Below are 20,283 nucleotides of genomic sequence, written 5' to 3' on the forward strand. Positions count from 1 at the left end.
CTTCAGGGAAGTGCTTGCCTTTTCTGGGCTCCAGGCTGAACTCAGCACATTGTTCACAAGGGGCAGGGCTTGTATTTATGGACCAGGTCTGACAGTCCTGAGTGAGAGGCAACTTCACTTCTCGCTCAGAATAGCAAGCGTTGTTTCTCATATCTAGGTTGCTGGGGCAGCTTCCTAGGAACCTAATATTCAGCAGCTTTGTGACGCTGGATGGAGGTTTTTTTTTTTTTTGAAATGAGTTGATTGGTTTTTACCACTTTTCACATTATTTTTCGGGTCTAGGATTTTTCTTATTTTTTCTTCACAGGCAAGATCTAAATGATCTTGTTTTGTTTTGTTTTTCAATTAGCTTAAGGGCATGGAGGGCTCTCCTGGGACTGGTGTCTGGAGGCTGATGACCAAGCTGACAGCAGCAGGATGTTGGTGGAGGCATGGGCCCCTGCTGGGGTTAGTGGCCCACTGTTGAAGATGCTGTCCTTGGGATTCCTCCTGGGATCGCCTTACTCCACCCTGCCTGGTTGCTTTGACTTTAGCCAGGCCAATCTGGGTTTGTGTGAGATGGACATCCTACCCCATCTCTGCCCACTGCATTTCATAAGATAGCATCTGCCAGGACAGGCTCCCCATTACCCTTGGCCTCCAGCCTTTGTTCGCAGGGACCTCGAGGAAGAGTTGGATCTGCTTAGGGACTTGGGCTTTGGCCTGGTGAAATGAGTTAGCTTGGGAACTATGGTGGCAAGAGATAGCTGGTTCTTCCAGGACCGTGCCTTGTTGGTGGTGGGAGTGCGTGCAAATAGTTTTAATATTTCTTATTTTGATTTTAAATACTAGTCTCTGTTTTGGCCAAGTCTTAGGCAGGTGCTACAGAGGATTTTTTTTTTCTTTCTGGTCTTGAACCTCATAAAATTTAGATGAACTTGATGAAATAAACATAAGTTTACTCATATATGGTCATTGACACATTACCCCCCCCCCACACACACACACGCACACCAGTACATACCCATAATAAGCTATTCCTAAGTGAGAATTCCTGTAATTTTAAGATCTTAAGTTGGAATGCTGATAAGAGTGGACAACTTCAGCCCTGTGTGCATTTTTGCTTGAGTTGTTAACCTTTCCTTCCTCTCTCCTTTTTCTTTCCCCCTTCAAGGTCCCCTTTCCCTTAAGAAAAAACATGTAAGCCATTGCTGGAAGTATAGACTTGACCTCCACCTCCCAGGTGCAGCTGCTGATCGGCACAAAAAAATAGAAAATATTTCTTTTTAAAGAAGGGAGGCAGTTTCTGTTCCACAATCACTGCTGTTTCAATAATAATAATAAGAAAACAACCTGGCTTACCTGTAAGACCCACTCCCCTTTCTGGCGAATGTGATGGTTTTCAATAGCACAGGACCCCGATTGTGGGGGCGGGGGGCGAGTAGAGGGAGGGAAGTTGAGAAAAGGTAGATGCTTGAAGGAGGATGGGAAGAGGAGAGAAGAGAAGTGGGAAGGAGAAGAAAAAGGGGAGAGAAAAAGGATTGAAATTCGAGCTATTTTTAGCTGAATGTGAATGCAGATTTCATCAGGGTTGTTGGCTGTGGGGACACAGACTGTGTGCAGACAGTCACCTTGCATGTAACTTCCTGTGAAGCGGCCGTGGTGACTGAATTTTCTGACACTATCAGAGTTTGGACAACGCTGCCAGCTCCTGGAAGGGCAGCCCAACAACTGTCACAGGCAAAGCATCAAAAGCATGAGCCGTCGATAGTGACCTGCATTTGCAGAAAATCTGAGGGCTTTCTAATTGACGGAGGAGCTCTAAATTAGAGTAAAGCTGTTCGACAAGCCCCCTCATACGTGGTAAGTGTCACAGTGCAAATAATCATTACATCTAACAAGCTTCTGATTTTTAACAGAAGCTATGAGACAAACTTGCCTATAATGGTTCAGATTCAAGGGGGAAAAAAGTACCCCCCACCCTGAAAATAAAAAAGAAGAAAGAAATGAGGAAAAAAACAAGAAGAAGAAAAGAAAATGGGCCAGGGGGGATTCAAGGAAATCCTCAATTCTAGTGCCTTGGACAAATGCCTGAGACCCCATCTTGCCTGAGACCCCATCTCTGAATTCTTGCTTTTATTGCTAGTTGAAGCATTCAGATACATTTTCTGTATTAGATTTTTCCTTATTGTAACCCATGTCTGCTAATATGCCAGCTCACTCATTTGATGTTTCTCGGAGACGAGCATCCTCTGTGAGTTATTTCTGACCATCACAACATTCCACAGGGTCTGAGTTGTTGAAAGCAGTGTCCCAAGCTGTAATAACTTGAATATTACAACAAAAACACACGGTGTGGATAATCGATTTGGGTTCTGTCTTGGACAGAGAAACAGACTAGGGACTGGAGGGGATGACAGCTGTATCCGGGGACTTGCCTGAGATCACCTAGGGTGTGTCTGCGTTCAGGCCTCCTGATCACATGCTGGGCTCTGTGCACAGGGCAGGGGGAATTTGAGTCCCGGTCTGAGGCACCGATGTGAACCAGCTTTCAAAGGCCTGCGTGGAGCTGGTAATTTGTGTGTCTTCCTCTCTGGGTGATTCACCCCAACCTCCAAACCATTTCTTTACCAGGGGGTACATATCTGAGGGGGAAAAGCTGTAAACTAGATGGTTGCCCAGCATTGTTCAGGATGTGCGGGAGCCACACTTCTCTTGCCCATGCTGGTTCTTTCTAAACTATCCATGCTATCCTCGCAATTATTCATGGAAAATATATAAATCATGCTGCCCGATTCTTCTCAAACAGCTCACATAGTAATCACAGGCTGAAGTGCAGGTTTTCTTGCGGTGCCTTTATCAGTAAATCAGATTTTGAGCATTTATCAGCAAAAGTTAGATTTAAGCATCATTCCTGTAACGTTTGAAAGAAAGATTTGTTTCGGTGGGGACTCTGCCAATCAGCAATCTCCCTGCTTGACTCTGCCATCAATTATTGCTGCAATTATTTATCTAGTTGGACATTTAAAATGTCATCAGAAAGAGATGATTACATATTCTAGAAAGCAAGGCACTGTATAATCAGATGAACTGAATCCCGTTAAATGTAGTTTGGTACCAACTTGTCCTTCAAAGTAGAATTCTTGAACTACTCCTGAAAGAGCAGCCTTCTGCTCAGTTTTCAGGAAGCCAATCTTAACCTTGGGATGCAGCATGTTTCCGGGGTCCAGTGATACTCTATTATGGGAAACTTTCCAAGTCTGAAAGCGGAATTGCTCCTTCAGATACAGGAGAAGTACATTTTGGTTATCCCATTCAATTCATCTACAAATCTATAAATAAGAGGGCCCTCTTCTTGTTTCCTGTGGATTTAAATGCCAAATCCAGATTTGTGGCAAAGTTGTCACATGCCCCCTTTCCCACTCTCTACGCCTGGTGCCCAGGATCTAAGCAGTGGCAGTAGAAATTACAACTGTTTGGAAGCCAAGAAAAAGCTCCATTTCTCACTTTTCTCCAATTCCGGATATTCTCGGCCCGGCTCCATCTATCAGCCTTCTCCCCACACACCTCCTCCACTGCACACCCTCCTTCTGTCCGCTCCATGGACAGGAAGCAAATACAGCTCCAAATTTATTTTTTTATGGAGGAAAAGAAACCACAACCTGAACAAACAGCAGAAAAATGCCAACCGAACTAAACTCTCTAGATAAAATGGTCCCAAATGCTCTAAAGGCATAGAACCTCCCCCGCAATTACTAGTCTGCCCCATGCCCTCTGGCATCAGGTACACCCCCGATGAGCAGGAAATTAGATCTGAACAGGACAGCGAAACCTTCAACTGAGAGACATTAATTTATCCACTTTCTTTTGACACAAAGGTGAGAACGAACTAGAGGTTCCGGGGATGTCCTCTCTATCTCGGTGGGTTTCACAAGTGGGAGAGTTTTCTGTGGAGCTGACTGGCTGTCCAGACTTTTCTCAATTCACTTCCCAAAGATCATGCTGAGCTCTTAGATTCTAGAACACTGTGGTGGTCAAAAGCCTCTCCCACCATAACCAAAAACGTATTGGAGGTCAGTTAGAACATTAGTCTTATATGCAAAAATTAAAAAAAAAAAAAAAAAAAAAGCGCACCTTTTAAAATACTAGAGCCCTGAGTTGTGTGTGCTGGATGGAGCACGTGGGAGAGAGAAAGACGTAGGGGATGGAACATCAAAAAATGACACACAAAAAAATCATAACCCATTAACATAGAAAAGAAACACTGTCTCAGCTGCAATCACTCTTAGCCAAGAGCTGGCCGTGAACAACCCTGTCACCTTTGTCCCCTCTCCTCCTCCAGCAGCTGTGCTCAAGGGCTCTTGTCTTGCCTGGGCTCTTGTCTTGCCAGCCCTACAGCTTGTGGCCTGGGTGGCCTCAGATCCAGCCTGGGGTGACCTGGGTCGGGTCGGCAGACCACACTGCCCTCCTGGGGAGCAGAAATAGCTTTGACCCTTGAAAGCAGGTTATGTGCTTGTGGCAGGCGAGGTATAGTGTGTTAAAATCTCAAAACAGCTGTAAATGCCTGGTTTAGCCCTCTGGAGACAGAGGAGGCCTTGGGTGAATGATCTTGCTTTTCCTAGAATCCCTACCCCATTTTTGTTTCCAGGGTGTGCGTGTTTCCCTCTTCATACCCTCCAGCATGTCCCAGGCAGAGGTGGAATCTGCCGGGGGTGTCTCCCAAGACCAAGACCGTGGTTTCGCATTTCGGGGCCCTTGCCAGTCTCTTGGCTGGGAAGCTGCGGCCTCACAGAGCACACCAGGGCTTTGCATTCCTTTTCCTCGGGGCCTCCACTGGGCTGTGCCAGGATCTGGTGCAACTTGGGTGATGAGGTGTAGGTGGCTGCGGGTGTTCTCCTGCATCTGAGGCGGGGAGGCAGATGACATCATCCGGCCAGCCTTCCATGCTCCTTCCGTGGATAGCTGCCTCACTTTATTTTTAAACCTTTTAGTGGAGCAAAACTATGAATTCTAAATAGGATTATTTGAACTGAAGGAGTGCACACGATTCTTTCTCTTCGGGCAGAAAGACTGGGTATAAGTAGGGGATGAGAATAAAGTGTAGAAATTTTCTAAAAATAAAAAAAAAAATTAAGAGAGGGAGAGGAAAGGGACCCAGACTAGGTAATTGAGACTAATTCATTAGAAGAAGTAAGGAAATTTGACATCTAGTGTAACTCTTCTGTATAATTATACAGCATTTGGAAAGTGAATTATTAACCTGATTGTCCATAATGACCATTGAGTAAATATACAATTACAGATTGCCAAAATTGTACAGTGAACCGATGTGCCAGCAGCCACTTTAAGGGACTGTAATCATCTCTCGGGTCAAGGCTGACCTGGAGGCTCCTTGGTTTAGTGAATCATTTACTGGAGAGATCTCAGCGTCTTCAGGAAGGGAAGGTTCCCCTGGTCACTGTTGGCTCCACGGCCGCTCCTTCCAGCCCAGGTCATTTAGAATAAATAGCTCTCCAGCAGGAAAAAAAGTCTCCTGAATGGCCCTCAATTTCTGAGTATTTATTCTTTGCTCGGAATGGTGCCAGGTGGACAGTACAGTCTTGGTTCTCAGAAGGCTTTGACTTTGCTTAGGGAACCAGTGCTGGTGGATAAGATGATCACGTGGAGCCCTGGACCCAAGAGAAATGAGGTGGAAAGCTGGAGACAGAGAGTGGCATATCCTTTACCATCCTATCTGTTGTCTAACCAGAGGCTTTCGTGCCCTCAGCCCCCTAAACTTTGGTGCCCCCCAGTAATCTCAGTAGGGCCTCCTCCCGGGGAAGTCCACAGCCAGCTCTGTCCTGGAGAAGCAGCCCCTGTGTCAGCCAAGAGCTGCAGGCCATAAATGCAAAGTACGGTTTAACAAAAGCAGCTTTTGAGTGAGAGAGCTGAGTAGAGTTGTCCCAACCTGTCAACTTCAGATTTCTTTCCTCCTCTCCATAAATCAAAAAACGGTTGGTGGAAGGGAGGGACAGAAGCGTTTCATTTTTGGATTTTGTAAGAAAATCAAATCAAATCAAAAGAAGCTGTCCCACGCTGATACCTTACATGCCAGGTTTGAGCCTGAGGCAAATTTTTGTGGCCATGTAATAAGCGTCTTTAAAATGGTGACAGACCCTGACTCTTTGCCTTGAATTACACTGATAAAAGACATTTTATTGCGTTAGAGCTGGGGCAGCAGTGCAGGACGGTTCTTGCCTGGTCGGCCTCTTTGAAACCATGTCAGCCCTGCTGTCCACACTCCCCTCTGCCTGACAGGGTTTGAGCGTGATGGCGACCGATAATCTGTGGGCCAGTGACAGAGGGAGCTTTCTACCTAGCGACTGAAAGTTGAGGTTCTGGAAGCAAAAGGATTTCAGCCTCAGGGGTTTGTCAGGAAGAGTGGAGTATCCCCTGTTCCTAGTAGATATGTAAGAGATCTTGACTGAAGAATCTCATTGAATCTTAGATTCAAAATGAAAAATGATTCTGGGGTGTCCTATGTAGTGTGGGGTTCCTTTAGTTCCCCCTTGATGCCTGTGGAGAAGGAAAAGGGGGACTGTGGCCCTTTTGTGCAGCGAGGCCAGGTCTCCATGAGCTGAGTTGCTAGTGGACCTGCCCAGTAAGTAGAAAGGAGGTGAAACGGCGTGTTCTCAGTTTGAGGAGCTTGAGGTGTCTGATAACTTTGGGTGTTACCCTCATTGAATTAACAGAATTAGTAAACCCGAGAACAGCCTGCAGTACCCATTCTGTGGCTGGATTGAGGCCTCTTGAATGATTGCAGATTATAATGTGGACATTTCTCTGTCATTCAGGAAATTTTTTCCAGGCTGGTCAGTGGCGTAAATGCAGGATTAGAAACTGGGCAAACAGCCAAGACAATAACTATAAATTTTTGCTAAGAAAATAGGCCTCAAATAAATAGGCTATGTCTGCCCCCCTCTCTTTGTTTCGCGGGACTCCATCAGAGAGTTAGGGCTGAGGCTGGAGCTCCACTGCTGCATACCCAGGAGGAGGGAAGGTGCTGAGGGACCGAGTGATGGTGACACAAGTTAGAGGACCTTGGGGGTGGGCAGAGGCCTGTTTCCGAAAGAAGGACTTGCTGCCTTGGGACGAGGCCTGGCCTCACAGCACCAGAACCCGTCTTGATTCAATCTCACCTCCGGCGAGAGGGCAGCCTAGTTTTGTTCCTGAAGAAATGTCAGAGCCTAACCTGCTAGAACATTTTTTTTTTTCTCAGTTTGTAGAGCTCTGCAGCCTTAAATTAGTTCTCAGAATTTCCGAGCAATTCTGTGTTAACCATAGGACATAATAGGTTTTAATTCTGGAGAATGGCCAGTTCTAGTTCTAAGGATCTCTTGGCCAAGATTGTCACAGAGCATTAGGCCCATAGAATGTGTCTTCCCCACGTTCCCCCGACATACACACACCACTTTATAGTCCCAAGAATGCAAGTATTGCCTATAAGTGGCTGTAAAATTAGAGCCCAGGCAACGCACTCTGCTCTGGCCCACCTTGACGGCTCCTGAGGTGAGTGGTGACGAGGGGCAAAGCTTGGTCCCCAAGAAGGTGGGAAGGACTCTGAGTTCCAGCCCTGGCCTCATGACTGCCGCAGGATGCTTCTGAGATCTACCATTTCTTTGCTGGGGAGGTGAGGATAACACCTTACCTCATCCCACAGGATTGCTGTGGGGCCAGAATGTGAGGAAAATGCTTTGGGAAGCAGATAAAGCCTTCCAGAGAGGCCAGGACATACTTCTTTTAAAAGGGCTAGGCTTGGAAGCCTGACAGAGACTTCCTGGGGCTGCCTATTCTTCTGGGCCCTTTTCCTTTGAAGGGCTGCATGAATTATTTCTGGGAGATAAGAGCAGAAAACTCTTTAGCTTGCTGGGTGGCAGCACTGCCTGGGCCTGCCCCATCTTCCAACCATGCCTCTCCCCTTCCTTGTCACTCCAGTAGGGCTCCCGCCTGCCGACTTCCTCCTCCACAATGCCCAAGAGCACCTGAAAGATCAAGGGTCTTCTTATAAACACTAAGCACTAAGCTTGGTTTTCTTAGAGCTATTCTGGTATTTTCTCGGGACTGATGAAAACGGTGATACGGAGGCATAAATTACACTTGTTGTGAGTTGACACAGATAAAAACGCTCAGGGTGGCCTCTTCGGAGTAATTTGGGAGTTGCATGTTCTGTTGGCTTTGATAGACAAGTCCTCTGCTGCCCTGACTGGTGTTATCAGAATTAAACGTTTGCTAAGCAAATGGTCAGTCTCATAGGATCCATCTTTACAGCCCGAATGTCTTTTCGTCCCCTCAGTTGAAAATGCTTGTTCCGTCCTCCTCAGGCATCTAGCAATACTTGAATCAAGAGGAACTCAAGTGTAGTTTTCAAAGCTTTCCAGGTGTCTGGGACCGTGATTCTTCCACCCTTCTCTTCATTTCTCATGTAGGGAAGGGAGGCGTGAGTGGAGTCTTTGAATACATTTGCGTGACGCTGGACAATTTGGGTGAAAGAAACGCATCCGGGGCAACTTCTTTCATCACCTGTACCTTCTTCTAACCACAAAGGTATTGCAGTTGAGCCCCACCTTGAGAAAGCCCAAAACACACAAAAATCTCAACAATGGAAACTGATAAATTAGCAGGTGATTTTTCACATTACAGAAAGATAGTTAACTTTTCCAAAGGTTTCGCCACAGGGTTTCTTTAAATAGTGAGCTCCCCCACTGAATTTAAAGTGTTTGTTTACAGATCATTAACTACTTGACAGAGAGGTTGGGGAGGGGTGGAGGAAGAAGCACTTAAAAGGTAAAATGTTAGAAGCCCTGCCAATTTTCGATAATCCTGGAAGGGTGATGAAACATCTCTGAAATTATGTTGGTTGGCAAATGTAATTCACTTTACAGAAATCCATTTTACATATGGCTTTCCAGGAACCCCTTCAAGTTGGTTTAGAGTTGGTCAAGACCACAAGATGCTTGCTGTGCCTCCCTGGTTTGAGGTGGCTGGGAGAGGGTTGTGGCTTTTTTTAGAGTCCTGCATGTGCCCTTGCGAGCAGTGAGAGCGCAGCTCTGGTCTGAGGCCTAGCTTTGCCATTGGCCTTCTGGCGCGGACAGCAGAGACCTTTCCCCTTGACGTTTAGCCTGAGTGTGTGGGAAGTTTCTTCCTGGTTCTTTCTGACCTTCAGTCTCTTTGGCTTAACCCACCTAGATTTTCTCCTTGATGCTCAGACGTGGCCCAGGAGGTTGAAATCCACCACCAGGCCTATTCTCTGAGTCTAAGGATTAACCTGGGGACTGGAGTCAGCTTACACAGGTCTGTAGGTCCCCCCTAATCTCTGCAAGGTGACAAGGGGCACAATCCCATCCAGGCCAACTTCTAGGGTGGCCCACAGTAGGTCTCTTAACTGCATCCAAGTCTCCTGCCTTGAATCTGGCCTCAAGGAGACTGACTGATGTGAGGAACAGAAAAGAGAAGTCATCCATCCAAGCCAGTCTTCTCTTTTTAAAAAGACGAGAAAATTTGGGGCCAGAAAGGGGAAGAGATTTACTCAAAGTCATGCACAGCTGTTGAGTGGCAGAGTTGGGACTGAAGAACCTGGGTTCCTGACTTGGTTCCAGTAGTCTCTCCAGAGGAACGAGTCCCTGACATCCTAAAGGAAGAAAAGAGTCTGGAGAGTGAGATTTGTGGGGGAATGCCCTGGGCCCAGGCATCTTTAAAAGTGGTTCCCAAATTCCCCCAAATAACCTGAAAAATACCTGAAGTGGAGGCAAGCCTGCACACACACACACACACACACACACACATGCACGCACACACGCACACACTCACTCACTCACACCTCACCACACACAAAATCCTCAAACCAGGACTCAGAGTGGCTGTAAGGTGACACCTACCCTCCTTGTGGAGGAGAAGAGAAGAAAGAGAAGGAAGAAGGGAAATATGGAGGGAAGGTCAAGTTGATGATTGGAGAGACAACGCAGTATGTGGAGAATCTCCACATTTCTTGCACAGTCATTTGTTGAAAATGTATCGGCAAGTACAAGCCTATCTTAAACTGGCAATGTTACATCTGAAATGGATTATTTAACCCGGGGAGGCAGTATTGCGCAGAAGAACATGGCTATCAACACTTGTTTGTCTGACTCAGAGGGATAAAACACAATGAATTCCATCTTAGGAGACCACCCATCATTCATCAGTGGAAGAAAGTCGAAGTGGGGGAAACGAACTGGGCAGATGAACTTTCATAATGAGTTTCACAAGAGTCCACATGATTGTGTCCCTTATTTTAAGAAAACGTGATATTTGGAACATATGAAGCCGTGAAAACTGAAGACTTCACAGAAATCATCAGAGGGCCTTTTAGAGGACCATATCCCCTGCTGTCAACTGGATGAGTTGGTGTACAATATTTTGATTTAAATGTCACTACCGTTGGACCCCATTTGCTCCGTGCACACCTTGGGCTTTGCTTCTCTCTGAGCATTCAAATCTGCTGTTTCCTTTGTCTAGAAAGTCTTTCCTCTTGACTCTCCAGGTCTGGTTCCTCAGTTACCTCTTCCCTAAAGCCACTCTCCTCCCTTCCGAACGGAATTTTTCTTCCTTCCTAGCAGTTTATCGACACTTCTCTCATGACACACTTTCGACATTGGAGTAGAGGGAGTTCTGTGCTGGCCTTATCTTCTCTACTAAATGAAGGCTCCTGTAGTCTGTCTGAGTTTTCTGAGTGCTGCCCACAGAGGCTAACCCACTGCTTTGGACATTATAGGCCCTTGGTAAATGGTTATTGAGCATATGCATGAAATAATGAATAAATAGAATTTATCCTGGGTACATATGTTTTGCATAGGGATACACACGGTTAAACAAAGAAAAAAAAACTGTCCTAAGACAATTTGTCTTTTTATGCAGCTGCCCTTCCAGCCTCCTCAATAAGTTCCATCATTCTAAAGCAAAAGCTCAAAGTGTAATAAAAATTTATCTAATTCATGATCAAGTGAAAATACTTTGGGACCAGAGCCAAAGAGTATTATTGGAGTGAACTTTTTTCAACACCCTAAATTTAACCAGCTGGAATTCTTTTTTTAAGTACCATCCTATTCAACCTTTTGAAATGAAGGATTTGCCTTTTAGTGGGAAATCTGCATTTCAACACAAAGATGGAACACAATGTCTTTGGCTTAGTTATTCTTCAGTAAAGCAAGCTCCTTTTTTTTTTTTTGAATTATGTGCTTTGCTTATGTTAAAGACATGGATTAAAGAAAATTTTGTTTAGGCCTGTCAGATTTGTGGCATTTTTTGCATTTTTACAGATAAAGGGACATAAAAGATGTTGTCTCTCCATCCCCCCTCATAGAGTGAATGCCTGAGGTGGAAACTCTTAAAGGTAAAATTAGTAATGTGTTGTTTAGATAATCAAGACTCTGAGAGGATAGAATTGGTCAAAAAAGAAAAAGAGTTTTTAAATGAGAAATTGATAAAATTAAAACCACTGATGAATTACCAAGAAACATTCCGTAGTGTGATGTCTCTAGAATTCTCTCCTGCTTTCATTTGTACAGGATACACTTTTAAAAAAGTGTCACGACTTGGAAAAACTTTACCTAGTAAAAACTCAGTGATGGAATAAATGCTCATGGAACTTCTCACTTCTAGAACAAAAGGGGATGTGATTTTCACATCGGGTTAATTAAGAAGTTCGTCAGTGATGATAAAGCTGATGCATTTTCAGTTTAGATTGACACGACTCAAGACATAGTTCATGTTTGCTCTACAATACTCTGATAAGTCACCGTCTGAGAGAGGAGAGCTGATATCTATCGTAAATAGAGGGTCAAGAGCTAGAAGGACATTCAGTGGATTTGTTTTCAGTTAAAGAAGCCTCTAGCCCAGACGAGCTGCACTGTTGTTATTCTTGTGATTTGGATTCATTAAGGTAAAATTGATAGAACTGGAACTGGTTCGTTCAGGGAACTCTACAGACTTTCAGGATACATTTTAAGTGTAGTTCGAAGTTGGCTATTGGCTGTGTGGGGAAGAGACTTGAGAATCTGGGAGCTGGAAAGGATGGTGAAGGTTCTTCATTTTGTCCTGTCACCAAATATAGAGAGTTACCTCCCTGTCATGGTGGGTTGTCATCCATTGTCTTCCTGAAGATTTAAGGTGGAAAGGAGGTCACAGCTTCAGAAGGTAGCCATTCATTTTGGGGATGGCTTGACTGGAAAAGCAAGGAAGTTATCTAAAAATGTACGTTTAAGATAAAATATATATATACACACATACATGTTTTAGTGAACAGCAAACATCTATACATCTGTGTACTCCTCTAGAGAGGTCTAGGGTTTTTAATACCTGATAAAAGTTGGGCACTGGGGGCAGTCATTACCTGTACTGGAAATGATGCTTTGTGCTTAGCTGTTTGGACACCTTTGCAGATCAGCAGTATTGCTTGTTGATTAGTGGACAGTGATGTGGCTGTATTACACATCCATTGATTAGTTTCAGAAACAAATAGTATATTAGTAGTAAAAGGATCTTTGAGATGTTCTTGAGGAAACCTAAAACTTGATTTAGTCACCTTAAATTCCAGGGACATCCCACTGGGCTTATAGAGCTCTGCATCAAAAGTTGGTACCCAACGAGTAGAGAAATGTAAAGGGACCAAGGTGCAACATTAAATCAAAATCCTTTCCAATTTGTTGCAGATTTTTAATGAGACCTGAAAAATAAGATTCATTTTTTATTCAGCCATAAGGAAACATTGCAACCTAATAATGCATAAGGCATTTCTGAGGTCCCAAGTGAAGATGCTGGATCTGGAGAGACTTTTATGAAACAGAACAGGTTAAAACACCTTTCGCCAGAGGAAATGGCATTTAAAAGATTGATTCGGAAGAGGGCAACACATCACATTTGAGAGTTCAGAAAGGGAAACAGGAGTTCGGTTCTTGCTCATCCGTGCAGTGTGCCACAGCTGCATTCCCAAATATTTCAGCTTTTATGGAACCAGTGAGGACACCGTCTGTCTGATGTGAGCTTGTTTGGACGTTGTCTTGTGCAAAGAGCATTCCCTGCTTGATGGAGAGCCTGGGCCTGTTTCCTGTGCTGGTCAATGGAGAGATCCTTATGGATTTCCCAAACATGTTCTGCTTTTGACTGTTCCAGTCCTAAAGGAGGTGAGTCTCAGACAGAACAGGCGACAGTCTCACAGCCAGTGGATCTCTGCCAGGGGAACGTCAGAGCTTCCAGCTTCCATGCCTCCCATTACCCTAAGACTGTGCTGGTTAAACAGATTGTGCGTCTGAATCACCTGGAGGGCTTGTTAAACACAGATTGCTGCCCGCCCCCCCCCCCCCGGTTTCTGATTCAGTAGGTCTGAGGTGGGGCCTGAGAATTTGCTTTTCCTACAAGTTCCATTGATGCTGATGCTGGTCCTGGGTCTGCACTTTGAGAATCACTGCCAAGGAAATAAAAAGAGCGTAGCTGGACTACCCACTTCCCAGCCAGCCACCTGAGTCCACCTCTCTGGGGAGACTGAAACGCGGGTGGGAGAAGAGGCCTTCATCCAGGGGCAGGCTGGGAGGGCAGTGCTGCTCATTGATTGTGATGCTTAGAAGCACTGTGAGACTTTACTCTGCCTAAACTGTGATGAAATAGTTGAAAGCATCATAGCAAGAAGTTAAACCCTAGGGAGGCTATTAACAGTTTAGCATTTCCGGTTCCTGTGGGAATGTTGTTTCTGCTTACCAAGGAGTGTGTTGTGGACCTGTTCGGTGGGAGAGGCAGCAGAACCAGCCAGGGTTCCCCGTCGCCTTTGCTTTGACATTCTTCCTGGAGGAAGACAAATGCAAGAATGAGTCACTCTCTCAAATACGATGTCAGTGGCTTGTTAGGCTGATAGGATTTTTTTTTTTTCCTCTTCAGCTGGCTAATTCTGCAGGGGAAGCAGAGGTAGAGGGTGAAAACACTTGGGGTGCACCAAGAGCTGCAGGAAGCAGATCAGGTGTTATTTTCCAGTTTTGGAACCGAGTCAGTTCATTTTGACCTTTTGAAAGGCCCACTCAGCACCTCTGGGCTGGACTGCTCCCCCAAGAGGTTAAGAGAGGTTGTTTCTCCTAATGAGTCAGGAGAAGGAGGGCCCTCCTCACTGGCACCTCTTGGGCAGTGAAGACGAGAGTGGGAACGGCAGAGGAAAGGAGATAGACAGATGTCCCAGGAAAGGGCACTGGATGGAGAGTCAGGAGGCTAATGCTGATCTTCACTTTGTGGTTAACTATCAATATAGCTATGGGTCAGTCTCTGTTTACCCATTTGTGAAATGGAGGCATAGACTTGATGATCTCTTAGGTTTTTTATGACTCAAAAAACAGAAACAAAACAAAACCATAGTGCCAGATACGCAGAACTCTCCTTGATGAGACATCACTTTGCTTCATGGCCTGGCTCCATGAAGAACTGGGCCGGGCTGTTGCCCCAATGCTCAGCTTGCTCAGGGCCACTGCATTTGCGGACAGGTTTGCCGACCAGGGATACACACAAGTGCTCAGGCCTGGCTTAGGTTAACAGTTCTCCCACTTCTTGCTGGAGGCCTTTTGAGGCACCTCAGGGTCTCTTCCCAGAGTAAGTGGCAGGGAATTTGAAATTAGACTCTCCTCGTGTGAGGGTCCAAGTACCTTGTTGCTTTTATGTTGGGGTCACAAAGGTGCCTCAGTTGTGTGGGTCTCCTAAGAGAAGGATTTCAGTCTTGGCAACAAACACTTATTAAATAGCTGAGCAAGAGCAAGTGCAAAAGTGAATTCTCGGATTTCTCATTGAAAAGCACTGACTAAATCTGTAGTTAATTTTATCCTGTACTCTCAATTCACTGAACATGAGCAGTCAAATGAAAACCTACTTGTTTTTTGAGTCCAGTCTTCCCGCTTTTGCTGGTCCGTTTCGTGGTATTTATTTTGTTTTGAGTCAGAGAGGAGGACATGCCTCTTTAGATGGTCTCAGGTGAGGTGGGGCCTGCACAGCAGCCTCCCCTCCTAGTCCTGATAACAACAGATTTGTGCCGTCTGTGTAAGAGCTTCCAGGAGCCACATGCCATTGTTACCCACCAGGTCCTCGTGGAAGGACACCTCAGCCGACTGCCCTGGCTCGTCTTGGTAATGTGATCTCTACAAGGAGAATAGGATGTATTTTACACTCGAGACCTGCTGTCCTAGTAGAACAGCAACACTTTTAAGTGCTCTTAGTATTAAGCTAATGGAAAACATATTCTGTTTACTCACCATCAAAGTCTGTTTTTCTTCTCTCCGGCCTCCCCCAAGTCATCACAAACTCCAGCCTCTAGAACACACAGAGTGTCTCCTGCCCCATCTGTTCTCCGCTCTGTCTCATGGTTGACCTCTACATGCTTGGTTAGCTCCAGGTGGACTTGGAAAAGCTAGGAACTTATCACACAAACCATACAATCCCCAGGTTGCACAAACCAAATATTTCCTTTCTTACAAAAATCGCAGTGCTAGAAATGCTTGATTTACTGCTAGGTTTATGTTAATTGGTGTGAGAAGTCATTTTTCCTCTCCAGAGTGCAACAAAAATGCAGTAGAATGGAGAAGGTGGGTCGCTTTTTCTGGGTGCCACTATTATTGGAGTGCTGGTTCTTTCTGTCCTTGTCACTTAATGGTCAGATTCCTCACCCTCAAGGTGAGACCTGGCCAGTTATTCTAACTCAGAGGTCTAATCTTTATTATTCACCGCCTTGTTATAAGAAGCCATGTCTCTCTGGGGTACTCTATTGATTGAATTCTGGAGTGTGGCCCAACTCTAAAATGTCTAAGGTTTCCTCGTCACTGAAGGTGCTGTCATAATAAATACAGCATGGGAAGAGAGGGAAGAGTGGGACAGGGAAGGCAGAATGGGACTCTGTTCTAGAAGGAATGATTCACAAATCCACTCATTTCCTATTAGCATATTGTTTTTTGCTTGGGCTTGTCTGTAAAGTAAATGTATGCATGTAAACCAGCCTTGCAGATAAATCTCCAGCCTGCGCATTGTATTACCAAGTTTACCAGCCTACCCACAGTATTGCTAATTTCCCCTTGCTATTTACACGTTTCTTATTATAAAACAATAATCAAACAATAACCAACAAACAAATGAATGAAAGAACCACCCCCAGTACCTAAAACAAACCTCTTCCCTTTTGTCAAAAAAGACCGAAATTAAAAATTAAAACCGTGGGAAATAACTCACCACTGTTCTTTCGATATAGGCCTTGGGCCTGTTAACTATCTGCAAGGCTGTTGTCATGATTTTAATCTATTTTAATGGAATTGAAATATGATATCACGTGGTTTGCGATGCATATTGTTTATAACTTCAGTGCCTGATTTTGGGTTTCTTTCACAGATAAACTTCTGCACTGGAGGGGCCTCTCCTCCCCTCGTTCTGCACACGGAGCTCTAATCCCCACGCCTGGGATGAGTGCAGAATATGCCCCGCAGGGTATTTGTAAGTTGAGCATTATTTTTTTCTACAAACGTCCATGTGTGTAGAGATGAGAGTTTCTAGAAATTACCCTTACTTTTTAAGTACTGAAAGGAGTTACTTCCAAAATAGATTGGCATCCGCATATGTATTATTCCATTACTCACTTGGCACCCACTCCCCCACTCCACTCAGCTTTTTTCCTCCCCTTTTGTCTTGTCTTCTTCACTGAAGGCTTGGAGCTGACAGCAGCTCATCCCTGCGGGTCCCCTCCCCAGGGTCTGTCTGGCTCCATGACTAGTGACTGACTGCATATGTCTCTGCGGTCAGAGCCCGTTTTGTTGCTGGACATTCACTCCCATGGCCTCATTTTAGACTTTGAATTATTCCATGACATACATTTTTAGCAGAGGCCAGAACCAAAAGGAGTCAGTTTAGAGTTACTCCAGAGTTATTCTTATGCATGTTATATATGCATTTACATGTGTATTTAAACATGGTGTATTTTTATATATACATGGTGCATTATATATGTGCATACATATATAATTTCTACTTGTTTTTCTCCTAGTTTTAGAGAAAAATGCACAGCATTTTTGCTAAACTCAAAGATACCACTGTTCCCACCCCCAGCCCCACCATCACTACCACCATCCAGTTACTTGTTCAAGCCAACTTTTATAGTGGGGAACTTTTTATGAAATTTAGATTTTTATGTTTATAACAATGTTTTTGAAAGATGCTGCTTTAGAAGGTAATACAGTATGCTTCTCTATGTAGAAGTAAATGGTATGAGTCATGCATGGCTAAAAAATTGGATGGGTGGGAGGGCTGAGTCCACCCCAGATACAAAAAAGCAAGTTCAAGAAAAAAAGAGGTGTGACATCTAATTTTTTCATTTAAGAAAAGTATTTTTATTTTGAAAGTCAATGAAAAATAACCTGTTGTGGAAAGAAAAAGAAGGAAGGAAGGAAGGAAGGAAGGTAGGAAGGAAGGAAGGGAGGGAGGGAAAGTGTCATGGAAGGAGAAGAGCAAGATACAGGAGTTGAGACTATACAGGGAACGGGGTTTTGGATGGAAGGTGAATGGTGTCTGCAGGGCTGGGCATGAGTCCCGAGACCAAATTCAAAGCCAGTTGTTTATTTTTGTTAACTCCTAGGTAATCCTAGGTAACAAAGAGTTATTTGTGTGAATTTCACAAGCCCTTGGGTCCTGAGGGCTGGGCGGTGCAGGGGTTAAAAGCACCTCCTTTGCTCCCCCCACCCCCAAGCTGGGCCTAAGCCTGGGTTAGGTCACAGATTGCAGAGTTTAGGGGGTTGGACTCATGGTTTCGAGTCCCTACACGCTCACTGGGTGGGGAGAGCTCTTCTCATTTGGCTGGGGGTGCCCGGGGCCCCACACTTGGCTGTGGGAACAGAGCCACCCTTGGAGGGAAGGGAAAGGAGGGAGTGGGGCAATAGAGAGGAGGGTGGAGCTGAGTGGCCAAGGGCTGCCGGCCTGGGAATCAGTTTAGTTCTTTCTCTTCCACTTGATCCTCCCGAGGGCAGGGAGTTTGGTTTGAGGGATGGGAAACTAGGAGCCTGGTACGGAACCCCTGTCTTCTCCTCTGTTTCCCGCAAAGGGAGGGTGCCTAGTTTGCTGGTGCCCATGCTGGCAGGACCAGTTTAGGAGTGACCAGAATAAGGTATGTGGAAATGGGTTGTGGGGTTCCTGAAAGCTCTAGAGCAAAGCCGACCCCCACCCCACACAGCTGTCTTAACCTGCTAGCCGCCTTTGGCTTTCAGAGCACTTAGCATTGGTGGCCTCCCTGCTGGTGGACATGGTCCTGAAAATCCGCTCCCTCTAACCAGGGCCTCCCTTTGGCCTGGGGTAAGACCTGGATTCTGGATTTCGACCTTCCTTTGGATGCCCTTCTGGGTGTGTAATGTGGTTACTCATCACGCTAGGTAACTAATCAAGCCTGGTAGTAATGAAAAGTCATGTTCAAGTTGGACCTAATAGTTTACAGACGGCTTTTATAAACGTCTGTCATTTGAGCCTCACAATTCTTTAAGGTACTATTTTTATGCTCATTTTACAGATAGGAAACCTATGGCTCAGAGAAATTAAATGATTGTCCCAGAGTCACAAGCTAGTAAATAGTAGAGCCAGGGGTCCAGCATCAGACCTCCTCATTCTTCTCAACCCTGAGGCTTAGATCATGTGACTTTTTAATCACCTGACAACGAGAAATGGGGTCATTCCTTTCCATACAATGAAATGAAATAAAATAAAAGCCAGTAGGTGAGCTAATAGCTGATTTTAACCATTTTAATGCTTAGCGTTCCGATGCTTGGGGCCAGGTCTCAGTTTATTGCTCTAAATCAAAACAATCCTCCTGATTGCCCAATGAAGCTCTCAAATTGAGAAGTTGATTTTCATCTGAGTAAATGAAGAATATTATTATATTTTACAAGTCAATAAATCAATGTAGCCCTAATTTTGCCACGCAGGAAATCAATTCTGGTCTTTCTAAACCATCAAAGATGTTATGAACAAAGTAATTTCACAAATTATGGCAAGTAACACGTTTATTGATGACTGCAGTTTAGGAATTTAGAATCTGTGAGCACTGTAATATAATATGGTGCATTGGCATGAGCTGAGTGAAATACAGATTATATGGTGAAACTGTAATGCATCATTTGCTATTAGTGGACTGGTAATAATTACCAGTTTCAAAGCAGCTCTTTCCATGTAATCTTTAGTCTCAATCGTAACAGCCCTTCTCATTGACATTATGATTACACTAGCTGCCCTCATGATCTAGAATATCTAGTTGATGGGAATGCTAAAATGCGATAGTAAAAACTGTATGTTGTATGTTCATTAGAAGATAAAATGCCATTTTCTCTGACCTGATGTATGAGAGATAGAGGAGGGTAGGAGCAGTGTTAACATGCTGTAGCATGATCACATCGCTGGCTCTGAAAACAAAATTTTAGGAAGCCCAGGGAAGCAAAATAAAAGGGACTTTTCTCAGTTAAGGGTTTTTGAAAGGACACAGATGAGATCCTCGATGTAGTACTATATAGATCTTGGCATTTATCAATGGCCACATTCATGGTGCATGCAAAACCAGCATCACTAATTATGGGTCCAGTCCTGGGTTTCAAAAGAATATTATCAGGTAAAATATGATTTTAAGACATTAGGAATGATGAAAGTGTTAAGGATTTGCTTCAGCTGGCAAATCTCCTTTTTACCTACCCAATTCAGATTGTCAGGCTAAATGTACGATAATAACGCAGAGTCCTAGAGAGGCAAAGGAGAAAGCCACAGAGGGTCACAGTAGTTACAGGGAACCAGAGAGTTTTTTTCCTGTCTATTTAGGACCCAAGTCATTGTTCAATAACAAAAAAAAATTTATGAAAATACTCTCAATGATGCCTTTTATTTCCCTTTGAAGAGAGGAGGGAAACAAAAATAGGCAGATAATGTGATACTAATGTCAGAGTTTCTTTTAAAATCTTTCTGCCTTCCCCCCACCCCCCCCTACATTAGGCAAATGTTTGAAACCTAATTTTGGTATCTTATCATCTAATCTTGTTAAAGAGATTTACCCAGGAGTGGCATATATTGAGTGAGATTATAAATGCATTGTAAAATAAATTACAAGGTCAGGGCGGGGAGTCCATTATTCAGACAAGTGCTTGAGCGAGGCTGGCTTGTTTTGGGAGACTGACTTGTTTTGGAATATAAGTGTTTGGGGCTCCTGAGAAGACTGCCAGCTTTTCTTTCTGACTTGCTAAATGGAGGAATCATAATCGA

General features: G+C 44.5%; 1 protein-coding gene across 7 annotated transcripts in view; it reads left to right on the forward strand.

Annotated features, from left to right (window-relative positions):
* BCL11A (BCL11 transcription factor A) overlaps positions 1-20,283 on the forward strand; it is a 98,232-nt gene that overhangs the window by 64,505 nt on the left and 13,444 nt on the right. For all 7 annotated transcript variants that reach the window (XM_039887090.1, XM_039887086.1, XM_039887087.1 and 4 more), the window contains exon 3: positions 16,396-16,497. In XM_039887090.1, the coding sequence (XP_039743024.1) occupies positions 16,396-16,497 (102 nt within the window). The remainder of the gene's footprint in view (positions 1-16,395; positions 16,498-20,283) is intronic.

Source organism: Pteropus medius, unplaced genomic scaffold, assembly GCF_902729225.1.
Source record: "Pteropus medius unplaced genomic scaffold, Ma_sr-lr_union100, whole genome shotgun sequence".
Classification (NCBI taxonomy): Eukaryota; Metazoa; Chordata; class Mammalia; order Chiroptera; family Pteropodidae; genus Pteropus; species Pteropus medius.